Source organism: Phoca vitulina, unplaced genomic scaffold (assembly GCF_004348235.1).
Source record: "Phoca vitulina isolate PV1807 unplaced genomic scaffold, GSC_HSeal_1.0 scaffold5, whole genome shotgun sequence".
Taxonomy (NCBI): Eukaryota; Metazoa; Chordata; class Mammalia; order Carnivora; family Phocidae; genus Phoca; species Phoca vitulina.
This window is the reverse complement of record NW_022589708.1, coordinates 61,441,354-61,461,176: the sequence shown is the minus strand read 5'-3', so window position 1 is coordinate 61,461,176 and position 19,823 is coordinate 61,441,354. Positions and strand designations below refer to the sequence as shown.

The 19,823-nt window shown below is 39.3% G+C and overlaps 1 protein-coding gene across 1 annotated transcript in view; it reads right to left on the bottom strand.

Moving 5' to 3' along the window:
- Window positions 1–34: 34 nt before the first annotated feature.
- Window positions 35–19,823, bottom strand: part of LOC116631482 (phosphatidylinositol 3,4,5-trisphosphate 3-phosphatase TPTE2-like) — a 141,600-nt gene continuing 121,811 nt past the window's right edge. Inside the window, exons 22-26 of the mRNA XM_032402639.1 lie at window positions 18,650–18,755; window positions 7,623–7,714; window positions 4,861–4,956; window positions 3,368–3,438; window positions 35–1,693 (exon numbers count right to left, since the gene is read on the bottom strand). Coding sequence (XP_032258530.1) covers window positions 1,579–1,693; window positions 3,368–3,438; window positions 4,861–4,956; window positions 7,623–7,714; window positions 18,650–18,755 — 480 coding nt within the window. The 3' untranslated portion in view covers window positions 35–1,578. The remainder of the gene's footprint in view (window positions 1,694–3,367; window positions 3,439–4,860; window positions 4,957–7,622; window positions 7,715–18,649; window positions 18,756–19,823) is intronic.

Sequence of the window (19,823 nt, the reverse complement as noted above, 5' to 3'; positions counted from 1 at the left end):
GTGAGGAATGTTTGAGTTATGTAGAATATTTCAAGGTGGTGGTTTTATTGCAATGAGGATTGTGTTTTGTCGGCAATATTCCTGATGTAACATAATTTCACTCTAACTGACAAACATGTGTTCTTTATATACATTGCAGTTGTGAAAGTTGGCCTGCTAGCATTATTCTCTCTCTGCCTGGTTATGCGTGTGATGAGACTGATGTGGCAGGATGCTATTCTATTTTTAAAAATAGTTAAACTTCCTATTAAATTTTGGATAATTCTATTCCAGGGTAGTCAGTTCTATTTGATAAAACCACTGTCATTCAGATGTATTATGATGTAAAATTCTCAAGTTGTTCAAGGAAGTATTTACATCAGGTTCTAATGAGGCAGCCCCCATAAATTCTCTTTATATGAGCAAAAAGCACAAGGGTGGAAACTCATAATGGCCAGGCATTTTGATGCATCGTGGAGGGTTAGGGAAGAGAAACCTTAACTATAATCTTCTTTCAAAAAGCAATTCTTAAAAATTGGGGTTTCCTTCCTTCCTTATTGCCAGCTAAGTATCCCCCCCCATACCTAAGCCTGCCACCTGGTCTGCGCCTAAGCTCTGTGACTTACGGCTGCGTGCATTTTCAAGGGAACAGTACATGCTGTTCAGCCACAACACGTGTTCCTGTAACACAGATTACAGCAAGTAATGTAGTCCGATCTTTTCCTAAAAAGCCTTTAGATGGGCTGTTGCACTGGCAGCTGGGACCCTTTGAGGGCTATTTGGAGGGGAAAAGAGCACCTGTATCCAGGCCATGTCCATAAATAAGGACAAGTAAGATACAATGAAGTGAAGGTACTTAGAATAAAATAGCATCCAGTACCAAAGAGAATAGGATTCCCTATGGACATAGGACTAACCAGTGTTTATAATGAAAAGATGATCTTTCTTCACAGAGTTCCCTAAATTTAAATGAATTTGGCTGGGAGCAGGGTCAGGGAGGGGAGAGGGTTGGATTTTTAAATAATCTAGATTTCTCTAGGCAGACATTTCCTTTGACTTCACTGTGATGCTACAAAAAAAGATAAAGAATCTACAGTAATGTCTGCTTATGTTTACCAAGATTCTCTTGTCCTCCCCCAGGACAGTGTGTGTAATGAAGCTTGAACACAAGCACTGGTGGGAAGCAGTTCTCTGGGCTTAAAACAGGCTTTGGTGCCAATCTGATGTTTATTAAATAGCTTATAAATCAAGTAGAGGAAGAAAATAGAAATGACCTTTCTAATCTGAAATTACAAATGTGAAAGTAGGGAATACTTATCCAAAAATACATAATAAGCCTCACACAGTATGGTGAGGAATCATTTTAAATGTTATTTTCAAGCTCTTAAATTTGGAACACAGTACCCAGAAACATAACTGCTTCAGAAAATAAAAAGCACCACTGACATTTTACTTTGTATATATTTAAGGTTTCTCAAAAACATATGTACATAAATGTAAATATAAGCATACCAGCAAGGAAGTAGGTTTAGAAGACATAAATATGTGGCAGGGATTGTGAAAAACATGATTCTGTCCTAGAAAGGGAACTACACTTGATCAGGTATCAGCTACGACTTCATCAAAATATACCTCGACTGCAAACTCTGGACGGTAAATTTTCCATGTTTTTTGTTTATGGGGATTATCCAATTCATTTCTTGGAAGATAAAGCCTAGAAAAGAAGAAACATTGTTTCAAGCATGGAAGGTCAACCAAGGTTGGTCTCAGCCCCTCTCCTGCATCTCTGTTAGCTTCCCGGGAGCCAAGTCCCCCCCAGCCTTGACTAGCGAACAAAATCTTAATCATCAATAACAACATGTCACTGATTCTTCTCACATTGCCTTTTATGGAATTAGAGACATTTGACTTTAGTAAAACAAATTGCCATATGAAATCAGACTGGATGTGTATTAAAACCAAGTACTAAAATACCAAGTGTCTCTTAAATGAGAACATTGGCATATTTGGCTAATTAACCACCTTGTAACGAATAAAACCGCTGTACCTAGTAGTAGGGAAACCTAGTAATCTATAAAAAGTGAGGAGAAAAGTGATCTAATGTGTTGCCTCTCCAACATGATCATGGTGTTGTAAAGGAAAAATTGTGCCCCTTAGCAAGAACTACCCCGGAGCAGTAGCACCAAATGTTCTACCCAGCTGTCTCCTGAGGGACTTCCTTCGTGTTATGGGTCAAAGTTTGTTTACACCCAGGGAAAAATTTTCCATCAAACCCAAAGTTCACTCCATTAAATATGTGTATTAGAAGTATGTAGACCAGGGGCGCCTGGGTGGCTCAGTCGTTAAGCGTCTGCCTTCAGCTCAGGTCATGGTCCCAGGGTCCTGGGATCGAGCCCCACATCAGGCTCCCTGCTCGGCAGGAAGCCGGCTTCTCCCTCTCTCCCACTCCCCCTGCTTGTGTTCCCTCTCTCTGTGTCTCTGTCAAATAAATAAAATCTTAAAAAAAAAATATGTAGACCAGATGTTCCATTTACTGTTGCCTTACTGGACTTGAGGTATGATGAGATGTTCAGATTTGAAGAAAAGGCTAGGATTGTATGTAATGAGAACTGTCAGTTCATGCCATGTACAATCATAACTACTTCAAAACTTTTAAAAATATTTTTCCCTTTTTGTATTGGATGATGGATGGTATGATGATATCAATACATCTCAAATTCTCAGCACTGAACAAATACTCCTTAAAGTACTAGAGAACTAGAATTCTAGAGAACTTCTAGGCTCAGGAATGAATTTCCAGATAGGGAAGAAGTTTCCTTGGAATAGTAATCTTCAGTTAATTACTTTTTAAAAAAACTTTTTGCAATTTGGTCACTAGAAAATCATTATTAAAAAAATGGAGACAATGATTTTTTTTAAAGCTGTCTTCATTGATTCTTACTGTGTCTTATAACTTCTGCCCTAGATTTAAGTATGTCAGTCACCTTAAGCTAGCTGAAGCCTTCCTCGAGGATGCCTGCCTTTTTGGCATAGAATTTGGTGGGCGGTCGGTCGGTCATCAGTAGATTAACACATATGGAGGACTTGCCATAGGGTAACTGAGCAGACTCACACTAAAAACTTATGGGAGGGATTTATTACCACACTCAAGATCTGATTAGAATATGTTTTAACTTATGTGACATAGTCCTATGGCATGAACTTTTAGGATAATGCCACAGTGGTTCTCAAGAATAGCCCTATATTTCACATAACCAGATTAAGGGGTGGAAGGCAATGAAGAATGGGGGACTTGAGGATTTCTTGGTTTCTATAAATTGAGGTTTGGAGTGCCTTACACAGACCTTGGAGATTAAGCCGTTTCTACTGGATTATATCAGAGCCATACCTGTTATTTTGTATAAAAGATGTATGGAACCAAAAGAAAAATGGGCAGTTGTCATAGTATTTAGGAAGATCCTAAAATTAAAAAAAAAGTTATTTTTCATAATAAAAATACTAAAAACTAATTCCAAAGGGATTAAATTTCTTTCTATATTTGTCAAACAATTGGAGCCATTAAACACCCATCACTTAACAGTCTATATAACCTTTCACGACACAAAGGAGGAGGCTTTAAGAAATGGCCGTTTCTTTCTCTTGTTTCTATCAAAATTTCAGGAAATGTCATTTTTTCTATATTTATAAACTCAGACAGTAGTCCTCTAATCTGGTTTCCATAGTGCTGACCAGAGACCGATGCCAGTTTATGTCCAAAGACATTGTCCATTTCTACAAGCAGTTACGTGGATAATCAACTGTATTAGTAATAAGAATACCTACACATGAAAGTTTTCATCTCATGGCCCTTGAAAAATCACAAAATTACCAACACTACCTGGGCCAGTACTTCCTGTACCAGTGCTTCTGCGCAGAGACCACTGATTGAGAGAGAGTTTAGACCGGCTTCAGGAATCAAAGGGTAGCCGTCTGGTAAGGGGACGATCCAGGTCACTTGCTTCCACCCAGATACCATTTCTCTATCAAACAGATTCTCCCACAACAGGGAGCAAGCAGGGGGTGAAGGAGGGCACAGGATACACACTCTAAATTGATCAACATTGTTAATTGTTAGCAGTTCTGCTTGATGATTTTAATAGGAAAACAGAACTACTGAGTCTTAGAAATTTGTTACATACAGAATAACACTTGTACACTTTGTGACTGCTCAGAAATTACTCATGATATTCAGAGTAATGACCAAAGTAAATGTCCTCATTTTTCATAAGGCAAATATTGGATTTAAAATACTATTTAAAATGAATTCTATATCAATTCAAAGGAAAGTCAGATCTCCCTCATTTTAAAGTACTTTATAAATTATGGGGAGCAATGTGTTTTGAAGATACAAAACAAAAATGTGATCACTACTCTGCAGTAAACATACTTTGGTATTTTTTCTTATTTGAAAATATATGCAAGTTGTACATCGTAAGTTTTTGATGTAGTGTTCAATGATTCATTAGTTGCATATAACACCCAGTGCTCATCACAACACGTGCCCTCTTAATGCCCATCACCTGGCTGTCCCATCCCCCAGCCCCCCTCCCCTCTGAAAACCTTAGTTTGTTTCCCGGAGTCCAGAGTCTCTCATGGTTCCTCTCCCTCTGATTTGCAAGTTGTATAGAATTTAGAAAAAATAACTGAGCAAAAATCTCTTTACCTATGTTCCCTTTAAAAATTTTGTTATAGACCTGACTTGTTTTTCTCCCCCTCCCTGGCTAGGGGTTGACATCTCCTATCCTATTCCTTGCCAGGAATTGTAGTAAAGGAAAGCCTAAGTCAGAATCATTCAAAAGGCCAGACGAGAACACTGGCATAGGTTGTTTCTTGATTACTCACCGAAGAAGAGAGAAACTGCACTTTCACATCATCATACAGAGGTGGGCAGTTGGATAGATGAATTATTACGCTGTCTGTTTCAACATCATGAAGAATCTGTGAATGATCACATGGAATTCAGAACTATAACCCCAGTCAATGGGTGAATAAGAGTGAAGTTCAGTTTGCTTATTGAGCCTTCCTAGATTTATCAAGCACGCTTGGTCTCATAGTGTAGTCATTACACATGTAAATAAATGTGAATTCTATACAGTTGCAATACTGTTTACATTTTTAAAAGGCCAACATGTTTGGAGATTATGGTACTGCACTGTTGAAAAGTGAAATATTCAGTTTTCTATTAGAATTTAAACATTACTGTTGAATGTGTGTCATTTGATTTTCATAAGCTAGGACACACTAAGAAGCTCAGTTTTAAAGCTGGCATTCACATTCAAAAAACAAGACGTAATTGGTCACGTTTTATCAAAAAGGTGTTTGCTGATGGGATCATAGGCCTTGTCCATAGCCGACTGCTGGATGGAGTGATCAAAGATCGGCCAAGTTTCTGGAATGAAGGACTTTGAAGCTATACTGAGTATTTCTTTGTTACTGATTTACCCTTGTATAATAGTCGCACCCACAATGAGAAATGTCTGTCCTAGTCCTTGTGCAAAATACAAAAAGAAGGTGCAGACTCAGGTGAGATTTCAGGGAGCTATAGACATAAGAAACAATAGTAGAATGGCATAGATTACATATCAGGCTGGATAATGAAGACTGTGTGTGGTTGTGTGCTCTGGGGAGGTTAATGAGAAGCACAGAGTAAGAAAGCTTCATAGAGGGGCGCCTGGGTGGCTCAGTCATTAAGCGTCTGCCTTCGGCTCAGGTCATGATCCCAGGATCCTGGGATGGAGCCCCATGCCCTGTGTCAGGCTCCCTGCTCAGCGGGAAGCCTGCTTCTCCCTCGCCCACTCCCCCTGCTTGTGTTACCTCTCTCGCTGTGTGTCACATAAATAAAATCGTGTAAAAAAAAAAAAAATGCTTCACAGAGGAACGAAATGGAGTTGGGATTGGAAGGATCTGTATACATGAGGAGCACTGAAAAGAGAATCCTGTGCAGACAGGGTAGTGTGGGGGAGGGAGAGGAAGGACCACCAAACCCATGAAACAGAAATGAGAGTGTTGTGTTCCAAGGGCCAGAGGGTACCCAATCTACTTGGAATGGATTCTGCGGGTCAAGTTACTGATAGAAATAAGCTCAGGTCTCATGTATGATAGGGAAATATATTAAAGGTTCAAGAGCCAGGAAATAAGTTGTTGAAGCGTGTGTGTGTGTGTGTGTGTGTGTGTGTGTGTGTGTGTGTCTGTGTGTGTGTGTATGTTGGGGGGCCATATCCTATGTGATAACATGGCCTATAGTTATCATTTAGTGATTATAGCTCACAAGGCAACTTCACATATATTATCTAATCGAATCCTCACAACACTTGAGATGTGATTTTTATTCTACAGATATACTGAGCCAAAGATATTAACTGGCTTTGACTACAAGCACACAGTGCGTTCTTCTCCTCTACTTACAGCCTTTCACAGTAGGAGCAGAGAAATACCTGCATATTGCAGATCTCTCTACACTGTATCATATGAGGAGAAGGAAAAGGTAGGGAGACCACTGTAGAGATCTGGGCATGAGCAAATGTGAGGTGCTGGACTAGGCGGTGGCAATGGGAACAGAAAGGAATGGAGAGAATGAAGAGAGATTTCAAAGGTATAATCAACAGGAATTGGTGACTGGATGTGGGCACACGGCGAAGAGAGAATCAAAGATACTACATTTTAAGGCCTGAGTGAGAGAATTCTGGTGTCATTTGCAGAGGCAGAGGAAAAGCTCATCTGACAAATTTGGATTGACAAATGTGGTTACATTGTTGGGGCAGAGGCAAATGTGCTTACGTTGTTGTAGCTCCTGCACCTACCACATGGTGGATGCTCATAAACATGTGCAGAGTGGATGAAAGAAAAAAAAATAGTTTAAAGCAGGGGAATGGATGAGCAGAACCAAGAGTAGAGTATGTGCAGAGATAAGAACAGAAAGTCGAGGATCAGGTCTGGGTGAGTGCCTTCCGTGGGGCAAAGGGGAAGGAGTGGTGTTGGAAAAGTAATAGGAGAAGAAGGACAAAACCCTGAGAGGGAATTTTGAGGGTTTATATTTCTTAGACCCAGGAAGGTTTCTTATTGCTTTAGAAAAGGTAGGTAGTCTAAGGCACTTCTTCAGCATTTAAGAAAACACACTATCAGGTCCCATTGCTTTGGGCAAAGAGATATATATGTCCCTCATCTGACCACTCTTGCGTTACTTCTCACAGTGCACTCCCATAGGACATCTGAGGTAGAATCACTTGGGACATTGCTAACTCTAGAGATTCCTGGACCCCATTCCAGATTTCTTGAATCATACTTTTGGGGTACAATCTAGGTATCTGCATCTTTACAGGCTCCTAGGTGATTCCCATGCACACTAAAATTTCAGAATCAGTGCCATATTATAAAATGACCAAGAAGACAATATGGCTAAAAAATGACCAGATACATGAATTTAAAATTCTGATAGATTCCTGGGAACATGCTTGGCATGTATGGAAAGGTGAAAGGCAAAGCAACACTCTGAACTGAAAATATATTCTGGAAAATGCCCTAAAAAAACTATCTTGAATACAACATGCTGGTTTGACATTGAGATTTGAAGCAAACACCAGAATTTTCAGTTTACATGCTCTTACCCAACAGTTTTTGGAAGCAGAACAGAAAAAGACGATCTTGTGCTGCATTATTATTTGTACTTTTAGATCATTTCCATTGCCTTTTCCAACACCTGAAGGAAATAAAGTTAGGCTCATTAGAGCAAAGAGCAAAATGTCTCACCAATTAACATTATGGATTAAGGAGAAAATTATGACAGCTAACAGTGTGTCAGTATTGAATCATTTGGGTCTTGCTTGGATTCTGTCTTCAAAAAACAAAGTTTTGAGCCCAACTTTGTCTCCTAAAGCACAATTTATAAGGCTGGAGGGGGAAAAAAAGACATATAGTTCAGCTCCTAGGACTTAGAATTTCATCTCTTCACCTTTCTAGAAAAAAAATTAGGGTAGGTAAATTGCAACCTTTCCTGCTAATGTGTTGCTTGCTTCAGACATCCGATAATGTTTCTTAAATAGTCTAAATTCCTCTTGCCCTCATCTAACTCCAGTTCCTCGGGCAGTCTCTACGAAAATGTTGGACAGCTGTATCCAAACATTTCTGTGGCATTCAGGACACATCTATAGACAAATGGTTTCTTGCTCTTTATTCCATTCAAATGACCCCCTTCTTTTAGTAGTTCTTAAAGGGCTGGTTTCTCAAACCTTCAATTAATTCTTACAGCTTTTCTTTTAACCATGAATGTCACAAATATGCACAGAAGTAAAGGGTACAGAATTAAAAACATATTCTAACAAAGTCATATATTAATCGTTCTTGATATTCATATTATATTTGCATTGTTTTCACTAATACCATATTATTAATTTATATTAAGCACCATCATTTCTTAGGCTTACTTCCCCCATCCCATTCCAGTTGCAGAACTCCTTTCCACTGATGTCCACCAGAAATCAGTGAAATGTAGAACTAAATTCAAATACTTATCACATGACAGGAAAGGGCATTGATTTATAAGCTTAATTCCCTGACATTTAAAACTTTTAAAATAAAGCATATTTACACAATATAAAAGGTAAAAAAGACATGAGGTGAAGAGTCTGTCTCACCCAAACCCACCTATTTATTTCTCTAGCTCCAAATGGATAACTAATATTTTTATGCACATATAATCAAATATGAAGTCTCCCAGAGATTTTTATATATGTATGCACAAATATGAATACATATTATTTCCCACTTCTGTTTTACAGAAACTGTGAATACCCTAACACTGTCCTGTACCTTGCGTTTTTTAAGTACATGTCAAAAATTTTATTTAACTCATTAATTAATTAAAAAACAGTAAAATATTACAGCTGATTCAAAGTAAACTACAAGCCACTGAGAAAAACAGTATGGAGTTTCCTCACAAAATTAGAAATAGAATTACCATATGGTCCAGTAATTTTGCTACTAGGTATTTACCCAAAGAATATTAAAACACTAATTTGAAGAGATATATACACCCTTATGTTTACTGCAGCATTATTTACAATAGCCAATATATGGAGGCATTCCAAATGTGTATCGATAGATGAATAGATAAGGAAGATGTAGTGAAGATGTGTATACACACACACACACACAATGGAATATTGCTCAGCTGTAAAAAAATATATATATGAAATCTTGCCATTTGCAACAATGTGGATGGACCTAGAGGGTATAATGCTAAGTGAAATAAGTCAGAGAGAGAAACAAATATGATTCCACTCATATGTGGAATTTAAAAGAAAAAATGAAAAAAAACTCCAAAAAATCAGACTCTTAAATACAGAGAACAAACTGGTGGTTGCCAAAAGGGAGGTGGGTGGGGGGATGGTAAAGAGTACACATTTTTTAAAAGAATTTTATGTATTTATTTGAGAGAGAGAGAGAAAGCACAAGCAGGGGGAGGGGCAGAGGGAGAAGTAGGCTCCCCGCAGGACTCTGGGATCACAACCTGAGCCAAAGGCAGACACTTAGACTGAGCCACCCAGGCGCCCCATGAGAGTACAGTTATCTGGATGAACACTGAGTAATGTATAAAATTATTGAATCATTATATTGTAACCTGAAGCTAATATAAACTAATGTATGTTAGTTATACTTCAATTAAAAAAAGTACTGCACATCTATAGGGGGAAAAAGGCTGATGACATGAGTTTACAAACAGATACAAAATGGCTCAATAATCGCTTTCCACTAGACACAACTAATTTGTATTTTTATGTGTAAAAATTTATAGTATTATTAGTTTTCTACAACTTAATGAGTTATAAAGAGCTTAAAGACCATGAGAGGTAGAGATAATCCCATAAGGGTGCACAAAACAAAATACTGCTCATTTCAAAGTCTTTCACCCTTTTTTCTGACAGTCTCTCCATCCCCCTTCTGTTTTGATCATAACCTCAAAGGAAGACTATTCTTATTCCAAAAGAAGGCTTGTGTCTCTAACACTGAGTCGGGAAGAAATAGGAAATCTGAACAGACCAATTACTAGAAATGAAACTGAATTGGTAATCAAACAACTCCCAACAAACTAAAGCTCAGGACCAGATGGAATCACAGGTGAATTCTACTAAACATCTAAAGAAGAGTTAATACCTATTCTCAAACTATCCCAAAAAATAGAAGGGGAAGGAAAACTTCCAAATATATTCTACAAGGCCAGCATTACCCATACCAAAACCAGATTAAAGTCACTCCAAAAAAAAAAAAAACCCAAAGAACAAAACTATAGGCCAGTATTCCCAATGAACATAGGTATAAAAATCCTCAACCAAATATTAGCAAACTACATTCAACAATACATTAAAAGGATCATTTACCACAATCAGTGGTAATTTATTTTGGGGATGCAAGGATGGTTCAATATTTTCAAATCAGTCAACATGGTACACCACATTAGCAAAAGGAGGATAAAAACTACATGATGGCTCTTTTTTGTTGCTGGGGAGATGGCAGAGTAGGAGGATCCTGAGCTCACCTGTCCCACAGACACACCAAGATAACAGCCACATCAGTGGAACTAACTCTGAAAAGGACCCAAAGACTGGCAGAACAGACTTTCCACAGTAGAATGGAGACCAGATCGAAAAGGGTAGGTGAGATGGAGACAGAGTTGAGAACCAAACCTTCGGTAAGACTAATCACAAACAGGAGAGAACCCTGAGCATGGAGAAGCAAGAGGCTCAGACCCCACAGCAGGCACAGGAGACCTGCACTGACAAGACAAATCCCCATAACATTTGGCTTTGAAAACTAGTGGGGCTTAATAGGTTTTTAGGACCAGCAGGGCTCAACTCCAGACACTTTATTTATTTGAGTATAATTAACTTAAGTGCTATATTAGTTTCAGGTGTACAATATAATGATCCAACAATTCTATACACTACTCAGTGCTCATCAAGGTCAGTGTACTATTAATCCTCTTTATCTGTTTCACCAATCCCCTACCCCACTTCCCCTCTGGCAACCACCAGTTTGTTCTCTGTATTTAAGAGTCTAATTTTTTGTCTTTTTCTTTGTTCTGTTTCTTAAATTGCCTATATGAATGAAATCATATGGTATTTGTCTTTCTCTGATTGACTTACTGCACTTAACAATATACCCTCTAGGTCCATTCATGTTGTTCAAATGGCAAGATTTCATTCTTTTTTATGGCTGAATAATATTCCATTATACATACATGTACATATATATGCCGACTCTTCTTTATCCATTTATCTATTGATGGACACTTGAGTTGCTTCCATATATTGGCTATAGTAAATAATGCTGCAATAAACATAGGGGTATATATATGTATCTTTTCAAGTTAATGTTTTCATATTCTTTGGGTAAATACCCAGTAGTGGAATTACTGGATCATATGGTAATTCTATTTTTAATTTTGTGAGGAAACTCTCTACTGCAGCAGTCCACAGTGCCTGCACCAATTTGCATTCCCACCAACAATGTACAAGGGTTTCTTTTTCTCCAATTCCTCAACACTTGTTTCTTGTATTCTTTATCCTAGCTATTCTGACAGGTGTAAAGTGATAGGTCACTATGGTTTTGATTCATATTTCCTTGATGATTAGTGATGTTGAGAATCTTCTCATATGTCTGTTGCCCATGTATATGCCTTTTTGTGAAAAATGTCTATTCAGGTCTTCTGCCCATTTTTTAATCTGATAGTTTTTTGGTGTTGAGTTGTATATGTTCTTTATATATTTTGGATATTAACCCTTTATCAGATATATCATTTACAAATATCCTCTCCCATTTAGTAGGTTGTATTTTTATTTGGTTGATGGTTTCCCTCACTGTGCAAAAGCTTTTTATTTTGGTGTGGTCCCAATAGTTTAATTTTGCTTTTTTTCCCCTCACCTTAGGAGATATATGTAGAAAGATGTTGCTATGGCCATGTTAAAGAAATTATGGTGTATGGTCTCTTCTATCAATTTTATGGTTTTAGGTCTTACATTTAGGTCTTTAATCCACTCTGAGTTTGTGTGTATGGTTTAAGAAGTCCAGTTTCACTCCTTTGCATGTAGCTGCTCAGTTTTCCCAACATCACTTGTTAAAGAGACTATCTTTTTCCCATTGTATATTCTTGCCTCCTTTGTCATAGATTAATTGGCCATAAAAGCATTGGTTCATTTTTGGGCTCATTATTCCATTCCACTGATGTGTCTATTTTTGTGGTTACTACAACTTTGTAGTATATTTTGAAATCTGGGATTGTGATACCTCCAGCTTTGTTGTTATTTGTCAAGATTGCTTTGGCTATTTGGGGTCTTCTGTGGTTCCACACAAATTTTAGGATTATTCGTTCTATTTCTCCAAAAAATATTGTTGGTATTTTGATAGGGATTGCATTAAATCTGTGGATTGCTTTGGGTAGTATGAACATTTTAACAATTTAAAATTTTAACAATGGGATTGTTTTCTTAACTTCTCTTTCTGCTACTTCATTATTAGTGTATAGAAAGACAACAGATTTCTGTATGTTAATTTGGTGTCCTGTGACTTTACTGAATTATCAGTTCTGGATGTTTTTGGTAAGGGATTTTTTTTTTTTAAGATTTTATTTTATTTATTTGAGAGAGAGAGAGAGAGACAGTGCATGCATGCATGAGCAGGGGGGAGAGGCGGGGGTGGGGGGAGAAGGAGGGAGAAGGAAAGGGAGAGAATCCCAAGCATATTCACACTGAGTGCAGAGCCCAACTCAGTGCTCGATCCCACAACCCTGAGATCATGACCTGAGCCTAAACCAAGAGTTGGATGCTTAACTGACTGAGCCACCCAGGTGCCCTGATGAAAGGTTTTCTATATATCATATCATGGCATCTGTCAATAGTGACAGTTTTACTTTTTCCTTACCAATTTGAATGCCTTTTATTTCTTTTTCTTGTCTGATTGCTATGGCCAAGACTTCCAGCACTATGTTGAATAAAAGTAGTGAGAGTAGACATTCTTGTCTTGTTCCTGATCTTAGAGGAAAAGTTCTCAGTTTTTCACCATTGAGGATGATGTTAGCTGTGAGTTTTTTATGCATGGCCTTTATTATGTTAAGGTATGTTCTCTCCAATCTTCCTTTTTGAGAATTTTTATCATGAATGAATGTTGTACTTTGTCAAATGCTTTTTCTGCATCTATTGAAATGGTCATATGGTTTTTATCCTTTCTCGTGATTTATCATATTGATTGATTTGAAAATACTGAACCACCCTTACATCCTTGGCATAAATTCCACTGGATCATGGTGAATTTTTTTTAACATATTGTTGGGTTCAATTTGCTAATATTTTTTGAGGATTTTTACATCTATGTTCATCAGAGATATTGGCCTGTGGTTTTCTTTTTTGGTAGTGTCTTTTTTTTTTTTTTAAGATTTTATTTATCTGTTCGAGAGAAAGCATGCATGAGAGTGGGGAGAGTGGCAGAGGGGGAGAGAGAGGCAAGCTCCCTGCTGAGCAGGGACCCAGATGCAGGGCTTGACTCCAGGACCTCAGGATCTTGACCTGACCCGAAGGCAGACACTTAACCGACTGAGCCACCCAGGTGCCCCATATTTTGGTAGTATCTTATCTCATTTTGGTATCAAGAAAATGCTGGCCTCTTACAAAGATTTTGAAAGCTTTCCCTCCTCTTCTATTTTTTGGAATAGTTTGAGGAGAATAGGTATTAACTCTTTAACTGTTTGGTAGAATTCACCTGTGAAGCCATGTGGTCCTGGACTTTTGTTGGTTGGGAGTTATTTGATTACTGACTCAATTTCATTGCTAGTAATTGGCCCTTTCAAATTTTCTATTTCTTCCTGATTCAATTTTGGAAAACTACATGTTGTGTAACATCGGTCTTAGCAACATTTTTCTAGTTATGTCTCCTCCAGTATGGGAAACAAAAGGAACAATAAGCCATTGGGACTACTCCAAAATAAGCTTTTGCACAGTGAAGGAAACCCACTAACAAGTTGAAAAGGCAACCTCCTGAATAGAAGATATTTTTCAAATGATATATGATATGGAGTTAATATCCAAAATATATAAAGAACTTATAAAACTCAACACCAAAAAAAATCCAATTTAAAGGTCCTCTGCCCTGAATAAACATTTTCCAAAGAGGACATACAGATGGCTGACACATGAAAAGATGCTCAACATCACTAATCATGAGAGGAACATAAATCAAAACCATAATAATATATCACTTGACACCTGTCAGAATGGCAAAAATCAAAAACACAAGAAAAAACAAGTGTTGGCAAGGATGTGGAGAATGAGGAACACTTGCGCACTGTTGGTTAGAATGTAAATTGGAGCAGCTCCTGTGAAAAGCAATATTGAGGTTCCTTAAGAAATGAGAAATAGAAATACCATATGATCCAGTAAATTAAACTACTGGGTATTTACCCAAAGAGGACAAAAACAGTAATTTGAAAAAGATATCCGCACCTCTATGTTTATTGCAGCATTATTTACAATAGCCAAGACTTGGAAGCTACTCAAGTGTCCATTGATAGATGAATAAAGAGGTGGTACACACACACACACACACACACACACACACACACACACTGGAATATTATTCACCCATGGAAGAATGTGATTTTGCCATTTGTGACAGTGTGGATGGACCTACAGTGTATTATGCTAAATGAAATAAGCCAGACAAAAAAGGACAAATACCATGTGGTTTTGCTTATATGTGGAATCTAAAAAATAAAACAAAAAAATGAACAAACAAACAAAAAGTAGAACCAGACCTGTAAATACAGAGAACAAACTGATGGTTACCAGAGGGAAGGTAGGTGGGGAGATGCACAAACTAGGTGAAGGAGAGCGGGAGATATAGGCTTCCAGTCATGGAATGAATAAGTCATGGGGATAAAAGGTACAGCATAGGAAATATAGTGAGTGATACTGTAATAGTGTTGTATGGTGATGGACGGTAGCTACACTTGTGAGCATAACATAACGTATAGACTTGTCAAATCACTAGGTTATGTATCTAAAATGAATGTAATATTTTGTGTCAAGTATACTTCAATAAAGAAATAGTTTATAAAAATAAGGGGGAGACAACATGTAGAAGTCCAAGAATTGTTACTATAAAAGAATGGCAACCAAAAAAAAAAAAAAAAAAAATGAAGAAGAAAGCCACTGTTGCTGGCGCTGATTTATGGATGGACAGAGAGGTGGGGGATAAAATCAGAGAAATGGATGATGAGGGATGGACAGGGTGTGGTGAGACATGCCAGAGACATTTTAGTTCAAGTCAACTCAACAGAGATTTACTGAGCTCCAACTATGTGTCATGATCTAGGGGATTCAAAGATGAATGAATAATGGTCTCTGTCCTCATGCAATTTGCAATATAGAGTATATCACCTGACATAGACTAAGTAAATATAGTGTTATAAATACTACACCTCAATATAAGCAAAAGGGTGATTACAGGTTGCGTTCTCCCAGAAGTAGACCCTGAGCCAACCCTTTGGGTGCTAGTGATTTATAAACGAAGTGCTCCTAGGAAGAATTCATAAGATCCAAGGAAGGGTGGGATTCAGCAGATTCAGCTTGATCCATGGAGAATTCTTGAGGGTAAATTATACTGCAGAATTTGTCACACTTTGAAGCAATAGAGTTGTTTTTGTACAGCTGTTAGTCATTGTCTATGGGCGGCCCAACAGGGTGGTATCACTCTCAGGGATTTTGGGTTCCATATAAGTGAGTTGGCTCCAGTGGTAATTCTCCAAAGATTATAGCAAAGGGGGTGGAGGCTGGGGGGTGGGATCACAGAGCTGGTGGAAGGGATCCAAGGGGATCTTGATGGGGCACCAAGAGTCTCCAACCCCAAGGGCTAACAGAACGTCTTAGCCTAGAGGGTACAGCTTGATGGACAAGCTAAAAAGGGGATAAGAGGATAATAAGTAAAATTAAAGAAAAAAGAAAGAAAGAAAAAGGCTGGTGTCGTTAGCTTTGGCCTGATTATTTACATGGGTGCAAAAAGAATGGGAACTTACCATGTAACCCTTCTTAAATTGGCTCTGCAAGCCTGGACCCACATGGTACTGAACAACTGCTAAGATTGCAACTTTGTCTGAAGTCTTCATGAGGAATCTCAAACTGGACTCTTATAATCTATTTTATGTTAGCCCGAGACTAGCAAACCAAACCCATGAAACCCTCTCCCAGTTTTCCCCTACAGTACTCGTCCATTTGGGTTAGCTCCTCTGTTCTCCACATCTGCACCTTACAGTCTTAACAATGTTTCTACAGAGTTTATATAAAATTTAAAATATTAACAGAGAAGTCACAGTCTTAGGATATAATATCAGACTGAGAAACATACGAAATTCTAGAACTTATTAAAAACATTTTAAAGCTTAGAATTTTGAGAAACAATTCCCATTCTCACTCTTCATGTTAGAAAAATATATTAAATTCCATTGGACCAAATGCCTATTTGCCTGTCTGGAACAGTTTAATACAGGGGTTTGTATAGATACTGTTGGTCCCATTGTTAACAAAGAGGAAATTGAGCAGAGTATACACTCAGATACAGTATTGGCTCTCATGCCACTGAGTTGGTTTTATGGTTGGGTTTATATTTCTCGGTGGATGTGGAGAATGAGGAACTCGGCTGACTGTGTTTTTCCTGGTCTAGAATAAAGTGGTCTACTCTTTTTGCAGGACCCCACTGAATGTGGAAAGGGAACAGGGCAAAACATTGCTGACCACTACCTTCTGACACCTGTTGGACAAGCCTGGCTCTGCCCTGGAGAAGTGTGACAGCAGCTAGAATTCTGAGTGAGGTCAGCCATTAGGACCCACGACAACCCTGTCCCTGCTAACTCACACAGCTGATGATACAGTCATAATGGACTCTCTAGAGGACTTTGCAGTCTGCAAAGCCTTTTCACAAACAGTTGCTTATTTATACACACAGGCAGCCTTCTGCCAGAACGGACTGTATTTCAAGGGTCTGACTGCACAGTGCTTGTTTGGAAACCTAGACCAAAATTTCCCACAGAAACAATGCCCCTGGGTTGACATTTGTTTTCACAAGCCAGAAACCTATGCAATCTGTTTGTGGTAATCCATTAAAATTCCTCACCACCACCTATTGTGTGTGTGGTGGGGAAGAAGGGATATAAAAATAATTTGAAAAAGGCATTTCATATTTTATTTTTTTGACTATGCAGTTTATATATATATGTATACATATATATATATACACATATATTTATTTATTTATTTATTTAAAGGACTCTTCTATTTCTGAATAATTGGATGACATGTTAAAAAAATATATCTAGATCTTATTTTGTGTGACTCCCCAGAAGGCTAAAAACACTAGGCTGTCTGGATGGATACCAATGTCCTGGCACCATACCGCCCATGAGAGACCCGGCTCCTCTGCATGGTCCACAGTCTGACTTTGGGGAGTCAGAGCATCGCTCCCTGCTGCGCCTCTGGCAGTGAGAGTGAGGCCCCAGCCCATCCCCATTGAGGTGGCCCTGCTCTGCCGCCTCCCCTGTGAGCTCTGCAGGAAGGGAGGTGGGTGATGGAGAATTAGAGACTTGAGGATGGTTCCATCTCTCTCCCTCCTCCTCCCCTCCCCTTCCATTTCCTTTCTCAAGTCCCAGAGATGGATGATCTAATTTTCCTGCCTCCCTGGGTGATGGTGGATCCCAGTCTCTCTCCTGACATTCTCGAAGCAGATGAACAGTCAGCTCTTTTAAAGTTTATAAGGATTTTTACTCCTGGTAATAACTAGTAAGAGCTAGGAGGCTGAACGACACCCCCCCGCCCCCCAGAGAGTCCAGATTTCTCCCAACCCCCTTTCTGTGTTCATGTAGATTCTGGTAGGGAAGACTGGGTGCTGTCCCCTAGGAAGCTGTCTTTGACCCCCCAGCTGGGCAGGGCCCAGTCTGTCTGGACCCCAACACTGTGGTCAGCTCTTTATCTATGCGCACTCATTCCTCTCCTTCTTAAGGGCAGAGAAACACTAGCATGGGGCTGGCCCAAAGCAGGCACTTGGTAGTTATTCGTAAAAAAAGAATTTGTGGTAGAAAATTCATTTGCCGTTTGGGTATTTAAGACATCTTTGTGTATTTAAGACGTCTTAAGACATCTTGAGTTGCTAGGGGTGAGGGGACTAAGGGTGGAGGAGGGAGTGGAGAGGGAGAGACCAGGGTGATGAGAGGAAAAAAGGGTTTCTGAAAGGGGCATGTGAGAAAATGATACAGGGCTGCCAAGATGAACCCTGAACTAGAGGTGGACATGAGGAAGAGGTGGTCTCCCAGGCGCATGAGCCCCTTCCTCTCTTTTCCATCAGAGGTGCTATTCTGAAAAGCCCACCTTGGCCTGAAGCCAAGGCAGCAAGGGAAGGGGATGGAGCCCCCCAGACTGGTGAAGAGAGGACATCTAAGGGCTGCTGGGCTCTTCCAGGGGGAGGGGTTCACACATGAGGATGCATAAAAGGACAGCCATGAGTTGGGATTGTCGGTAGAGACAGGAGCAACCGTCCCATACCTGAAGAGTCAGAACATTGCCCTCCTGCCCAATTCTCCAATTACACATAAAGCACTTACCATGAATTGAATAAATAACGATTTTTTTTATCTTGAGTGTTTTTCTTGGAGGGAGAGTCATGTTGTAGATATTTTTCACATCTGCAAAATATCCAACATATCTATTCTGCAAAACAACAGAAGCCTCAATTTAAGTGGAGATGAAAAGTCTACACTCAGCATTCCTCTTTTTTTTTTTTCACATAGAATTTAGGGAGAATCATTAATTAAACATTTATTGAGTGCCATTATATAACTAGGCATGTTTATGTTTGTTGCCTCATGACTGAATATCTCCCTTAGAAGAAAAATACTGAACTCAGGGGCACCTGGGTGGCTCAGTTGTTGGGCGTCTGCCTTCGGCTCGAGTCATGGTCCCAGGGTCCTGGGATCGAGCCCGGCGTCGGACTCCCTGCTCGGCGGGAAGCCTGCTTCTCCCTCTGCCCCTCCCCCCCTGCTTGTGTTTCCTCTCTTGCTGTGTCTCTCTGTCAAATGAATAAATAAAACCTTTAAAAAAAAAAAATACTGAACTCAGTGCTGTGGGGAAGGAACAAGAAGGGAGCCAGGTGTTGTTTATAGGCTACTTTCGATTGAGAGGGCACCTAACCAGAACCAACGGAAAGAGCTACAACATTACATCAAGATGTAGTTAATGTAACTGTGGAAAAGCTCAGTCTGAGGGTGGAGACTTAGCTGTGATTAGGTTAAAGGAAGATTTGTGGTTTGGCAGAGAGTAGCCTCCTAGTCATGAGAGGACTCGAGAAGACCTCCACACACCACTAGGTAGATAAATATGCTCTTATCCCTGTGGCCAGCTTGACTGTATTCTCGTTCCATTTCCCCAATTCTATTTTGGCAAGGAAGCCCTTCTCCTGTAGCAAGCTGCTTAGAAGGGCTCTCCTTGACTTTAAGGTTTTTTTTTAAGTTTTAGGTAATCTCTATACCCACCTGGGGCTTGAACTTACAACCCTGAGATCAAGAGTCTCATGCTCTACCAACTGAGCCAGCCAGGCGACCCTCTCCTTGATTCTTCAGGAAGTGGAAGAGTTCTGGGGGTGCATGGGTGGCACAGTTGGTTAAGCATCTGACTCTTGGTTTTGGCTCAGGTTGTGATCTCAGGGTCATGCGATCGAAACTTTCTTTGGGTGTTCAGCACAGGGAGTCTGCTTAAGACTCTCTCTCCTTCTCCCTCTGC